The sequence below is a fragment of the Oryzias latipes genome, chromosome 2 (genome assembly GCF_002234675.1).
Source record: "Oryzias latipes chromosome 2, ASM223467v1".
Lineage (NCBI taxonomy): Eukaryota > Metazoa > Chordata > Actinopteri > Beloniformes > Adrianichthyidae > Oryzias > Oryzias latipes.
This window is the reverse complement of record NC_019860.2, coordinates 3,496,211-3,509,729: the sequence shown is the minus strand read 5'-3', so window position 1 is coordinate 3,509,729 and position 13,519 is coordinate 3,496,211. Positions and strand designations below refer to the sequence as shown.

The 13,519-nt window shown below is 48.3% G+C and overlaps 1 protein-coding gene across 2 annotated transcripts in view; it reads right to left on the bottom strand.

The window, feature by feature from the left end:
- Positions 1–13,519, bottom strand: part of mbd5 (methyl-CpG binding domain protein 5) — a 33,448-nt gene that overhangs the window by 4,103 nt on the left and 15,826 nt on the right. For both annotated transcript variants that reach the window (XM_011481374.3, XM_011481371.3), the window contains exons 4-8: positions 9,937–10,108; positions 7,470–9,836; positions 1,543–1,754; positions 314–1,444; positions 162–235 (exon numbers count right to left, since the gene is read on the bottom strand). In XM_011481374.3, coding sequence (XP_011479676.1) covers positions 162–235; positions 314–1,444; positions 1,543–1,754; positions 7,470–9,836; positions 9,937–10,108 — 3,956 coding nt within the window. The remainder of the gene's footprint in view (positions 1–161; positions 236–313; positions 1,445–1,542; positions 1,755–7,469; positions 9,837–9,936; positions 10,109–13,519) is intronic.

The window sequence follows — 13,519 nt, the reverse complement described above, 5'->3', positions numbered from 1 at the left end:
TGAACAACATTTATATTTGACATTATTCACATTTGAGCCGACTGGGCAGGGACCCCCACTCTAACCACTAGGTGTCAGTGTTTCCCTGGACAAACAGAGTGTGTGTGTGTGTGAAGAATCAACCCTCTGGTTGATGTCAACACATCTGTGCGGTTTCTTACTTCAGGCCTCGTTTGGCAGCTCGGTCCAGTGCCTCCAAGTCATGAGTTAGTGTTTTAAGCTTCTCCGGCTCCACCTGCAGAAAGGGGGCGGGGTGACAGTGAAGCATTGGGAGTGACAAGTGTTTTTATTTATTTTTGGGGGGAGGGCTCACCTTGGCCTGTTCTCGCAGTTGCATGGCGGCACCGTGCACCTGCTCGTCCCCGGCTAGCTTCGCGGGCCACGGGGGGAACCCCTTCAGCTGGCCCCACACCAGCTCCCCCATGTTGAAGGTCCGGGAGCGGTAGTGGAGCAGCTCCGAGGAGGGGGAGTCTGGCTGCCGCAGGTCCTCCTCGCTGCTCAGGCTCTTTGTGTCCGACGGGCTGGGCGCCATGCCGTTGAAGTGGCCATTGTAGTGGCCGTAGTCTTTGGCCGTGGCCAGCGGCCCTTCCAGGCTGGTGGACGAGCTGGGCGACTGGTCGTCTCCAGTGAGCTCCTGCCTCGGGGGGCCCAGGACGTCGCCGTAGCCCCGAACGTTGAAATGCTGGGCAGCGCCGTTGATGTGGGCGCAACGCTCTACGGTCTGCTCCAGGTGTTCCTTGTAGTTTGCAGGCGTCCGGTTGCAGTTGTTGTACCGGTAGCCTTCTTCCAGGAAGGCCTTGTCGTGGACCATGGCCAGGGCGTGGTCGCCAGACCCGTCGCCGGGGCATGGAGGGGCAGGGGCTAGACTGGCAGGCCTCTCCATGCAGGGACTACTTCTTACTTGGGTGGAGCAATCCACCATCTCCTCCCCAGTCCAGACACTGTTGTTGGTCTGAGTGTCAAACCCTCCTCCGTGCTGCACCTCCCCATCCCATTGTCCTCTAGGAGTCCCCCGGCCGGGAGAACGGAAGTAATCCCCGGCCTCGGGGACCTCTGGAGTCCTCTTTCCAGGATCCAGGCTCTTCTGGCCACGCCCTGACCTCACGTGCCTTGCTCGGACCTGCTGTAAGGCCTCCCCCTCTTGCCGGCCGTGCAAGACGCTGTTAACCGCCTGGGGGAGGTTGACAGGCTCCCCGATTGAGGCGGTGAAGGCACTCATGGCACTGAGCGCGGGCACGGGACTGGCCTGCGTGGTCCCGCTCACGGTGGTGGTGATGGTGACGTGCATGCCCTTGCTCGCAGCGTCCACCACGGCTCTGTAGATGGCATCCACCACTTCCGGGCCTCCACCGGGGCCCCTGTCAGATGCCGGTGTTCCTAGGGGATGGCCCTCGCCTTGGGGCTGCTGCTCCTCGCCAAACTGTGGGTGTGACATCGTTCCTTGCTGTGGAAAAAAAGGGGAAAACATTTTCTTTTTAAAAAGAGTCAACATTTTTGTGGAAGACATACTGAATGTCTGCAGAAATCAAAGCATGGCTCCACCTGGTAGTTCTGGTAGAGGCAGGACATGGAGCTGGCGTTGCCGTCTGTGAAGGCAATGCTGTTGGAGAAGTGCTGCTGCGCCTGGTAGGCCGGATGTGGAGACATGCCTTGCTGCATGCTTTGGTGCACCTGCTGCTGGTAAACCTGAGGCCCGACTGCGTTGACGTGCGGCTGTAGGGCGCCCATGCCGCAGCCCAGAGACGAAGGGTTTGCTGAAAACGCAACGGGACACGAGGTCAGAGAATTAAGCCTGGTAGTTCAAACTCCAGGGGAAAAATAAAAACATAAAAAGTCAAATGCTTAAGCCCCGCCTCCAACCGCAGCTAGTCACTTTTCATGCTGCTGTTAGGAACCACACAACATTGTTGTTGAAGATTGTAGCTTCAAGGAGATGATCCACGGCAACCATAGACTTTCTTACACATATGGGGCTCTTAAATATGTATTATGAGTTTTGTGTCTGTTCTGCAAAATAAATTTAAACATTTTCCTTAGCGACCAGTGTTTCCACTGCTAGGTCACATTAAAGTGCTGCTATTTACAGAAACGTTTTCACTTTTAGACAGATTTAAGATGAAGGAAAGTTGTCAAATTTTAAGAGAAACTATTGTCCCATGTGCAAGCGTTTAGCCGATTACCGCTAGCTCCGTGGAGAACGTATGCGTATGTTAGCCTGGGGGTAGAGCAGACTCTTCTCACTTTCATAAAAATGAATAAGAGAACCTGCTCATTTTCCTCCTCTGTAAAACCACCATTTACAAAATTGGCTTCATCCGTAGCCGCTCCCACATGTAAGGAGCTCACTGCCCCATGAATTAAAGATGACGCCAACGGCCCCCTCTGATAGATGATGATGATGAGCACTAGTGCCGTGGCAGAAATTTAAAAGTACCTGCTGTCAATCGTAGTATTGTTCACATCCGCTGCCATGTTTTTGAATCATGTGAGTTGGTTTGTGTTTCTTTGCATAATTAGGATTTAATCGAAGCAGTGTAGCTCCGACATTTCTAGAATTTTGATAAAAGTTTTGCACATGTGTGATGAAAGGATAGTTCCTGGTCTTAATGCGAGGAACACGTGACAGTTTGTTTTCATTTTTATGCCATAGATTGACCATAGAATTATGGTTTGCCAAATTTGGGGTGTATATCAAATGCCTTCAATGTTTTAGGGGTGCCTTTTTATTTACATAGGGGCTTTATGCTACTTTTTAAAAAATGTATTCGGGTAAATTTAATTGAGGGACTGAAGGACCTAGCAAAACCAGGATAGTTACTTCTGTACATCTTTGAATCCTCGTCCAAAAGTCTTCGGTGTTGAGCGGGAAAATCAACGGCAAGGCTGTGAAGAGGAGGTTTCTGCTACAGAGAGTTGTAATGAAAGGAAAAAGTTGAACATTAGCAATCTGTTGCAGCCAGAGCTAACAGATGGACGAGCTGCCAGATGAACAGTGCAGCAGACTTGTTAGCGGAGCGTCCGAGGGCAGGGCAAGGAGGGCCCGCATCAAGGCCACAGATGCATCAATGAATGAGGAGACGGGCCCGCCAGCGACGTTGTGCAGACAAAGGCGGAGCGGGTTCTCAGAGGCCTCGTGTGTGGTATTTTTTTTTTTTTTTGGTGGGTGTGTGCGTGGACGAGCGGCGACGGAGCAGCTGGTGTGATGCTGCGTAGCTGAAGGGCAGCTGTGTGTGCGCTTCCCCCCTCCCCCCAAAACCCCTCCGCCTTCTCGCTGCTCTCCAACGCTGAGAGCCACGACTCGGCCAACCCCCCCCCCCCCCTTCCTCCCCACGTCCTCCGCTACTGCTATGATATAGTGACGGCTGTTGCCGGGGGAGGTTGCCATGGGAACCGAGTGATGATTGGTGGTGCTGTCCGCTGCCAGGAAGCTTGTTGGTGGAGTTGGGTGGGAGGATGAGGGTGAGGGTTGGGTGCAGTGAATTTAGACTGCTGGGGGATGGGGCGCCGGTCAGCTGGGGCGTAGTGGTGGGAGGTGGGGGGTCCGGAGGGGTTTGAAATGAACTTTGGCGTATTTGTTGATGGAGAGTGTGGTTTGGTGGGGGGCAAAGCTCCTTGGCTGTATAGCAGCAGATGGCTAGAAGCTAGTGCTAAAGCTGAAGAGGCCACTTTCAAAGACTTCTGTCTGCTCGTCAGATCTTTACCCAGAGAACAGAAAGCAGAACATCTGTCATCCGCTAACAACACATTGTCTCATCCTCTCAGCGTCTGAGGGCACTTTTGCTAGTAAAAATGACCAATTTAAGGGTCGCTCGATAGAATAATACAGCCTTTTTTAGCCTCTGCAGTCTGGTTTGGTGCTACCCTAACCAGTAGAGGCTAGTATGAGCGCACAACTAAGCTAATGTGACAAAAATAAAGCCTTTGATGTCTTCTAGAAGTAGAAGATACTAGAAACGTCAATCAGATTGATATGTTGGCAAAATAGAAACAAAAGGCTAGCCAAGTTTGCTTCGTACAGTTGGCTGATGAAAGATGAAAAAAGAACATTTTCTCTGAAGAAGCAGAACATTTGACTGTCAAAAGCCTTGCATCAGAATTTAATCATGGGAAGCGCTTATGCTACGTTCACACCAAACAGGAATTCATTCGTGTCCTCCCCTGTATTTTGAACTGCAACAAATTTGCAACCGTGCGTCAAATTTTCGCCTTACACGCCTTCAACACGCGTCAAATACCAATGCTTTTGTTGCTTCAAATTTGCGTACTCTCTTTTTTGTAGTGCGTCACATTTTGTGACTGTCATACTCTTGACGCGCCTGGAATTCGCATCCTTCGCTCTATTTTCACCTACATCAAATTTGCATCTGTCCATCTATGTTGAAGCGCCACAAATTACCATCAGCTGCTTTTTTTTGACACGTGTCAAGTTTGCACCCTCTTGTTGCGTCAAATCCGCGTATTCTTCTCTTTTTGTTCGTGCGTCAAATTTGTGACAGTCATACTATTGACCTGGAATTCTCAGGTTTCACTTTCATCCTTCGTTCTAGTTTATGTTAGCAAACCACAAAGAAAAAAGCTAGCCAAGTTTGGTTTGTGCGGTTGGTTAACGTAAATTGTTGGAAAAAGAACGTTTTCTTTAAAGAAATCAGAACGTTTGACCTTCCAAGCCTCCATTTAACACCAGAATCCAACAATGGGCAGCGTTTATGCTACGTTGTTTGCGAACACGAATTGGGTGTCAATTTTGCGTCCTCTGTTCCATCTTGCTAACTCTGAAAATATTGTGCAGCACTGCAACACCCAAAACACGCCTTCCGCTAGGTCGCCACACCACGCCTGACAGATCAAAACCTGCCACAGGACCTCTTAACCCATCTGAGCATCCGTGACAATCGTATTTGGTGTGAATGTAGATTAAAATTTCCTGCCTGATTCTGTTTTAAAAATCAAAATACCTGGAGCCCGACCAGTTCAACAAGTTACCATTAGGAGGAAGTTTCTGTTCACATCAATGAGAAATCAATCCCCAACTGCCAGTTTGACATGAAAATTGTGTCTTTTGGGGGTGTGGCCTCTTGATTGTTAGATCCTAAGCTTTAGAAAGTCTCGCTGGGCGTCTTCCAAGTATTAGACTCATCTTCTTTAGCTACTTACTTATTTTCTCAAAGGTGAAAGTGGGTTCATATCATTTTCTGCCAAAACCGGAAAAGCGCAAATCAGACCAACACAAAGCAGTATCGCTGAGTCATCATTCGGCCCAGGCGATGACTCATTCATCTGCTAAAGGCTTTAGAGGTCAACAAACAATCCTGGGAGATGGTTGGTCCCCATTTAAAATCCATAACCGTTTTGGCGGCCACATAAGGTGATACCAGACGATGTTTCGTGCTAACCCTAAGTCCATTTACAAACAAAACTATATCAGTTTGTGGAGTCAAATCCGTGGAAGGGTGATTTTTTTCCACCCTCTGGAATCACCGGCGTCTGAATTTCAATGAATGCTGGGGCTGATAAGAACAGCTGGCCTGCAGCGGATCTCGGTCACATCTCTATTAGAAACCATATGAGGACACATGGACTCCAAATGAATACTAAAGCTCAGTCCAGTCCTGCAGCAAGCGGGCACTCAGGGGGGGGGAGGGTTCAGAACAAGCACCGACATGTGCGGCGACACACAAATGCGGTCATGTGCCTCGTCATTCATATGCGCAGACACACACACACACACTGTAACACGTAGACATGTACACACAAACCCTCATCAAAGCCTTCGCTCGGGGCTCTATTCAGGGTCTAACGTTACTATGGCGACCGGCTTGCTGGGAGAAGCTCTTTAGAGCTGCGTATCTGGGCTGCTTCCCTTAAAAAGCGGGATGCAGAATCCCATTTCTATCTTCTTTTTTTAAGATGCTGAAATACAATTAAAACAAAGACTAACACTGAGTGACTCGCAATTAGCCGAGCCTCCAAAAGATAAGGGGGCCCAGCTTGTCAAGCTTCGATACAGCAGGAGCCCCCACTGTCCAAACGCAGGGGGCCCCAGCGCTGTAGCTCACTTAAGTGGAGAAGCCTCACGCTCATCTCCATCATCTATATCCAACAGAAAGGATGAGGTCAGTGGAAATATGAATGCCTTATTTTGACCTTATGAATTTTGACAACCTTTTTTTTTTAATTTAAAGGTTGTAAACAACACTTATTGTTTTTTCATACAATATGGCATCTTAATTTTCTTTTAAAAAACGACTTATATTCTATAACGTCTTACGTGGAGTAATTCTGGTTGTGCGTACTAACGATAAAGTGATTTTGAGACATTACTGCACTCCGTCAAAACATTTGCTTAATTGTGAATACGCTAAAGTGTCGCTGTGTCGGACTGTTTTTTTTAAGTGTTACTACAAGGTTGGGAAAATTAGTGGGGTCACAGTAACGTTTGTTTTAGAGGTATACGTCTGTTTTTTAACGTTTAAAAATGCATTAGCATATTCAAAATACGCTAATGCAACTAACAAGGCTAGCATATAGCTGTCACACTGCATTTTCATTTTTACGTTTTACTTATGAGGTTACGAGTTAGCATTATTACAATAAAGTTTGATACAGCGGCATTGATAAAAAAGGTTGGGCGTTAATGTGAATATGCTAGATAGGCCAGTGTGTAGTTGTGTTAGCTGCATTACCGTAATAACTGTATGCTAATGCAGAAAACATGTAGCTGTGTCAGACTTCATTTTAGGTGTTACATACGAGGCTGTGAGTTAGCCAGGTCAAAGTAACGTTTGTTTATAGCAAAATTAGTCTATTTATGGTGGCCACCAAGGTTGCTCACTAGTACGGCTAGTGTGCAGTGGCTTTAGCTGCATTGCCATATTCACAATTTATAAATGCTGCTTTGCTGCAATGCTGTTTTCATTCTTACGAGTTACTAACGAGGTTGTGAGTTAGCTAGGTCACAGTAGCAATTGTTTTAGCAGTATCAGTCTGTTTTTTTACGTGTTGCAGACAAGGTTGGCCGTTATTGTTGATAAGCTAACGCGGCTAACGTGTTGCTACATTAGCTGGATTAATGCAATTAAAATATGCTAACCTGGCTAACGTGAAGCCGTGTCAGACTTTATTTTACATGTTACATGCAAGGTTGCGAGTTAGCGAGGTAACACGTTTTAATTAGTCTCAGTCTATTTTTTTTCATGTTGCAAACAAGGTTGGCCAACGAGGTATTGTAAACATGCTAGTATGGCTAGTGGCCAACGCTTCTAATACAGCCAACGTGTAGTTGGTTACAAATAAGTTCTAGAGTTAATGTGACCGTAATAAACAGTCTGACAAACTAATAAACAGTTTGACAAACAATTCTTTGACTGGTCTGTCTCGTTTACTGCTCCTTATAATCTGGCGTTCCCTATAGTGTATGATATACGGTAAATAAATGTCAACAGAGAAACCAACTCTAAGGTTTTGCCCACCTGTCTCAGACAGACTCTGGTTGCAGTTGACATCCCCGCCTCCGTGTGGCGTCACCATGTTGGTCCTCCCCATGCTTTGAAGCTGTGAATGGTGAGGGCCAGGATGGGACAGTGGTGGTGGGTTGGTGCGCCCCACCGGCGGCCCGCCCTGCCCCATCTGCCCGCAGTTGCTCATGGAGGAGACCTGCATCTGAGCCATCATGTCGGGAAACTGGCCTGTCCGAGATACCAGGTGGCCTCCAGGGGCCTCCATGCTCTGGCAGTGCTGGACGGCTTCTGCTGGACCCCGATGTCTCTGTTGTACCAGGAGGTTCTGTGGAGGGGCGCCGGTGGGGACCATCCCCACGTTGTCGTTGTAGTGCATCTGTGGCCCTCCCTGAGGGCCTATCCCCAGTCCCGGGCTCAGGCCTGGACGATGGCTGTTTCCAGTCAGGTTGTGGGAACTCTGGGAGCTCATGGACTGCAGGAGCTGGGACATGGAAGTGTTTGGGGGGAGGTTCCCCATTCGGCCCACTTTACGCAGCTGCTCTGCAGCACTAGGCCCGGGCATGAGGTTCCCTGCCATGCCTGGTTTGTTGATCACATTGTAGACAATGTTGTTGGGGCCGTCGTGGGTCACGGTGCTGCCCGACGACTGCTTCCGTTTGCGCGCAGGGTCCCTCTGCTGGGCCATGAGTTTGTCTCGGAGGGCGGCCCGCCCACTTGGCGCCTCGGGGGTATTGAGCAGCATGCTGGAGTTTGGGGGAAGCATTGCGTTTAAAGTGCTGTGTCCCTCCATGCTTCGAGGGCCACTCATAGAGCCGGGGTGCCCGCTGCCCCCTCCGTTACTTCCACCACTTGCTCCCATGCCCGGCATGCCAGCACCACCAGTCACGCCTGCCGTGCTGTTACCAGAGGAGCCCAGTTTGTTTTGATTTGCTAGCTGTGCTTTGGCTGCAGCTGAGAGGAGGCTGCTGGCAGGGAAGGAGGCAGCGTTCTGTTGGTTCAGGATGTGGTTCAGGGGCATCCCAAGCAGTCCGGGGTGGCCTTTCTGGGAAGCACTGGGCGGGGCCAGGGAAGATGACAACATTGGGGTGGATGGGGTGGGGGAATACATGGGACTAGTGTGCTGGTGAGCCCCAGCCGAGTTGCCCATCCCGGGAATCAGCTGGGACTCTTTATACTGGTGGAGTGGGTCGGTTTTGTTGGTTGAGGGGCTCGAAGGCATGGATGGCCTGGGAGACCCCATTGCCGGCCTCGGGGAGCGAGAGGGAACTTTCATGGTGCCACATGGGGCCTGATGCCCGGAGGGCATGGCAAAGTTTCCGTGGTCGGAGGAGGTGGAGGACGAGCGAGAGCGGTGAGGCGAGGCCTCCAGCCTACCGAGCACGGGGCCCGTCATGTGCACAGGAGACGTGACGGGGGAGGGGGACATGGAGGGGGGTGGGCCACTCTGCTGAGTCCTTTGCACATGACTGCCATGCCCCACGGGCCCAGGCTTCACTGTGGGTAAAGGTAAGTTGCTTGGCAGGGGAACGATGGCAGGAGGGGGGATGTTTACATTCATCATTGGTACCTGAGAGTGAATGTTGGGCTGGAAGTTGGAGGGGTTTGGGGTGCTCATGGCAGGCTGGCTAACTGGCTTACTGGGGATGGGGTCAAGGATGCCTAACGGGTCCTTTTCTGATGACACTGGTCTTTTCTGGAGAGAGCAGGGTGGGGGTATGGATGGCGGGGGCGGGACGGGATGCAAAGGGGACTGAGTCTTATGGTGAAAGGCTGCACGGGGCACATCAACTCCTGGGGGAAAGTTCCCCCGGGACAGGTTCATGTTCATGACGGGGCTTTTGGCAGTGGCCGTGGGGGAGAGGGGTGTGCTAGTCCTCCCAGTCATGGCGCAAGAGGGCTGGCCAGCGGGGGAGCCGTGAAGCATCATGCTGGGCGGGGAAAGAGGCGTCCGTGGGTTTCCGTGCATGGAGGCCGAGCCAGGGCTCCCCACCGCCGGAAACCCACAAGAATTGGTCCTTGAAAAGCCCTCAGGACTGCCCAGAGTGTCTGCCCCAGGCGATTGAGACCCGTCTCCGTAAAGTTTAGCACCGGAAGGAGGTGGGCTTAGCATGCCTCCATACCCAGCCCGGTACGGGGATTTAGGGCCAGGCTCTCCACTTCCAAGCCGAGGCACCCTCGAGTATCCAGAGTAGAGCTCTGGCTGCTGGGCCCCGCCCACATCCTGTGGCGAGTACAGCCTCTGGTGCTGCTGCTGTCCCGCCATAACCATTTTGTAGGGATTCTTGCAGTCTGGGTTGATGGCGTTGGGCGGGCCCTCGTGGGGTTTAGCTCTTATTGCTCGATGAGTTGCGGAATGAACTGTGACCACGGACGACGTACCTGTGATAGCACAGACGACAGAAAATTTTTTTTACTACTTCGGTGCGCTTAGGGGGTAAACCAAAGTCCAGACTGGAACCACAAAGCCCTGGACTCTCACCTGCCACTGCACTGTTGAGCGTCAGGGGCGGGTGCGTCTCCATGCTCTTGTGCAGCGTGGCCACGGCCAGCAGCTTCCTCTTATGAATGCAGAGCTTGGTCACGTCTTCATCCGCTTTCACGTCGTCCGCCGTTCGCTGCTTGACAGCTGCCCCCGGGTCGAAGTTGAACACCTGAGGAGGAACATTCAAGTATTTGGATCAGATGCACACAAACCAGAGTCATCACTGGTCAGGATTCAGACTCTACTAGACGTGCGTTGTATACAGATGAGGGGGATGACTGTAGTTTTGGCTCCAGTGTTAACGTTGTTTGAACTACCGAAGCTCTTTAACCGCTTACAAAATTGACATAATTCCAAAGATTCTGAAGTGTAGAAAGCCAGGCAACAAATGGTAAATGTCATAAACTTATACGTTACTTTAATACCTTCTAAGAATGCCGAAAGTGCTACAGTCACAGTCCCATTTACTAGGGGTGTGCCAAAATATTGATATGGTGATATATCATGATATTTAGTCCTGTGAGTGATTCTCGATGAGTCTTCATCAAGTATCAACCTTTTATTTACGTTTAAAGACTCTGTAAAACGTTATATCAATCATCCTTTGGTAAGACGATTCTTCGGAGGGTCGATAGGGGACGCTCATTGCGAGATTGGCTGTCGCGGGCAGACGAAGAAGAATACACGTTCAAACAAAGGGGAGGGGAAAAACAAGGAAAATAGCGAGAGCAGCAAGTTAAAAGACACGCCGGCTGTACTGAAGCTGCATCACCCGGAGTTGTGTGAGAAAGCCGTGGTTGTTGCTGGCCTGAAGCCGACACAGCCCGGTGTGGATACCCTTTTCCGGGCGAAGCTACCACCGTCGTCTGCGAGAGCAGAGACGATAACAAACGGGATTGCTGTTTAAATGTACAAGGAGCTCCGTCCCTGCAGCGAGGGATTTTGTTTTTTACTGGACGCATTTGACATTCCCTCTCAAAAATACTGAAAAAATGATTCCTGCACTGTCCGCCCAAACCAGAGCTATGGTTGAGATGGAAACAAAAGAAAGAGTGGCATCCCTGCCCTTAGACCCCCCTTCTCCTCAAAGTAGTGGTAGACAAGCAGCGTCTTGACGCTAAAAAGCCTGTGGTTCTCAAGAAAAACATAAACATATAAACATACATCACATGTATGCATGTACGCTTTTCCCCAAACGTTTTGTTCACAAAAGATGTTTACTTTTAGATGCACTTTAAGTTCATGTATTTTATCCCTGGTCATTTATTTTGAAAGCAGTTTATGTCTTAAATAACTTAAAGAAAGTTCCTGGCTACCTGATTTTTTTTTCCTGGGAGAATTTTATTTTTGGTTACACCACATTTGCACCAAATGGTGTCATTTATTTTTAACAAAGACACTAAAATTTGTTCACAGAATTAATATATGATTTACAGCTATTTTTATAAATAATGTGATGGCTATGGCTTTGTTTTTCAAAAGTTAACACCAATGTGCCTGGGAGCTACTTGACTTATTCATTTATCATCCTGTTTACAGCAATTTTGTACTAAATTATGGCTGCTGTTCATGTTCATTATTGTTTACACTGAATTTTACAGACATTTCCAAATGAAAATTGTCATTGTCAAAGACAGAGTGTTACTGATTTCAGCAATGTTACACTTAAGTCTGTTATTCATTACACCAAATTGGACACAAGTTGTTTATTATCATTGGGTTTAAAAACTAAAAAAATAAATGGGGAAATATTTTCCATAAAGCAGTTTTTCATTTCTTCTTTCTTAAAGTTTGATATATTGTGAGTTGTTAGAGACGATATATAGCGATTATCGCATTATCGCCATATCGTAAACATGAGTACCGTTATTGTGAGCAATGTATCGCAAATCGTATCGTGAGGTACCCAGTAATTCCCAGCCCTACCATTTACACACCGATAGCAGCTGCGGTGCCTGACACTGTTTTTACGCTAGTCAGTTTGTGATGCGTCTCCATTGCGATGGCACAAAAATAGAATGTAATTATGTTTTCAATGCAATGCAAGCTTTACAGAGGAGTTTCATTTCCTGTCCGACACGTCTATTCCGTGGCAAAAAAAAGCCAGAGGAACACGCGGCCGTGGTGCAGAGGTAGGGCGGTCGACCCATGATCGTGAGATTGCAGGTACGATTCCCGCCTTGCACACCCATGTGTCGAAGTGTCCTTGGGCAAGACACTGAACCCCACCTTGCCTCTGGTGGGAGGTTGGTGCCAGTGTTCGGCAGTGGAGCCACCATCAGTGTGTGAATGTGTGTGTGTGCATGGGTGAATGGGACTGTGACTGTAAAGCGCTTTGGGCCTTCAAAAGAAGGTAGAAAGCGCTATATAAGTATACGCCATTTACCATTTAAAAGCTTTCCTTGTACTTTTGAAAAAAAAAATTATTTAAACTTTGAATTTATACTTAAGCTGACTCGCCTATCCAATAACACACAGCAACACTGTAGATAACACCGTTGTCAATTTTTGCCAGGGACAACAAAAGTTTAATTTTGGAAGTATACAAAAAGATAACATCATTTATGACACAAAACAAGCATTTCACAAAGTCTCAGCGACATTGAAGAAAACATGGGGCCTGATTGTCAAGGTTTTGGATGAGTTACTCAACACGGGGGTGGCAGGACAAACCACTGCTCCGGAAGTTGGGGGGGGGGGGGGGGGGGTGTCAGAGAGGCAACAGAGACCGTGTAAACTAACCAACGAGTGTGAGACAGACACCCTGTGCAACGCAATGGAGAGGCCAGTAGGAATTAAGCATTATACGGGCGCTAACCTATAACCACCAGGACCAATAAGGGTTTCCGGGTTTTGCCCAAGAAAACTTCAAGACTTGAACTCTTTTTGCGAAAAATGCTTTTTCCCGTTTCCGAAACTGTTGGATTTACGTTACTTGCGTAAACTTTCTACATGCTTAGGTATTCCGAAGAGCACGTGTTTTTTCCTGAGATCGAATAGCAGATGATAAATAGTAATCAGAGTATAGCACTTTTCCATCATCTATACGCATTGCGCATGCATATCGGTCCCCAAAGCTGATGTGAAACGTTGCATTTATCCATGGCAGAATTAGCTTTGACTTACAGAAATACAGGAAGTCAAAGAGCGTATGTTATTTACGTGACACCGGTGACATCTCTGATGTTAAAGTGTTAATGTAAACCAACGGACTCAGAAGCAGAGTAAAGCAGTTTTGCTAATTTTTCCGGTAAAGTGAAGCGTTCTGGTGCAAAAAAGTCGAAATCGAAAAATCGAAATGGTTCAAGAACTACAGTATGTCAAAGAGCGTGTGCTATTTAGTTGTCCCTTGCGACATTTCTGGTGTCAAAAGGAGTAAACCAAAAGATTAGGAAGCTAAAAATCGTATGGTAAAAAGTGGTATATTAGCGCAAAAAAGCAGTATTGAGCAAAACGCAAATTTAAAAAAATACGCAAATTGCGTAAATGTTCAATTGCGACGGTAGTCCAAAGAGCTTGTGTTATTTCCTGTTGCCGCTGACAGCTTTCTATAAAAGCAGCCGATATATGGTAATTGGCC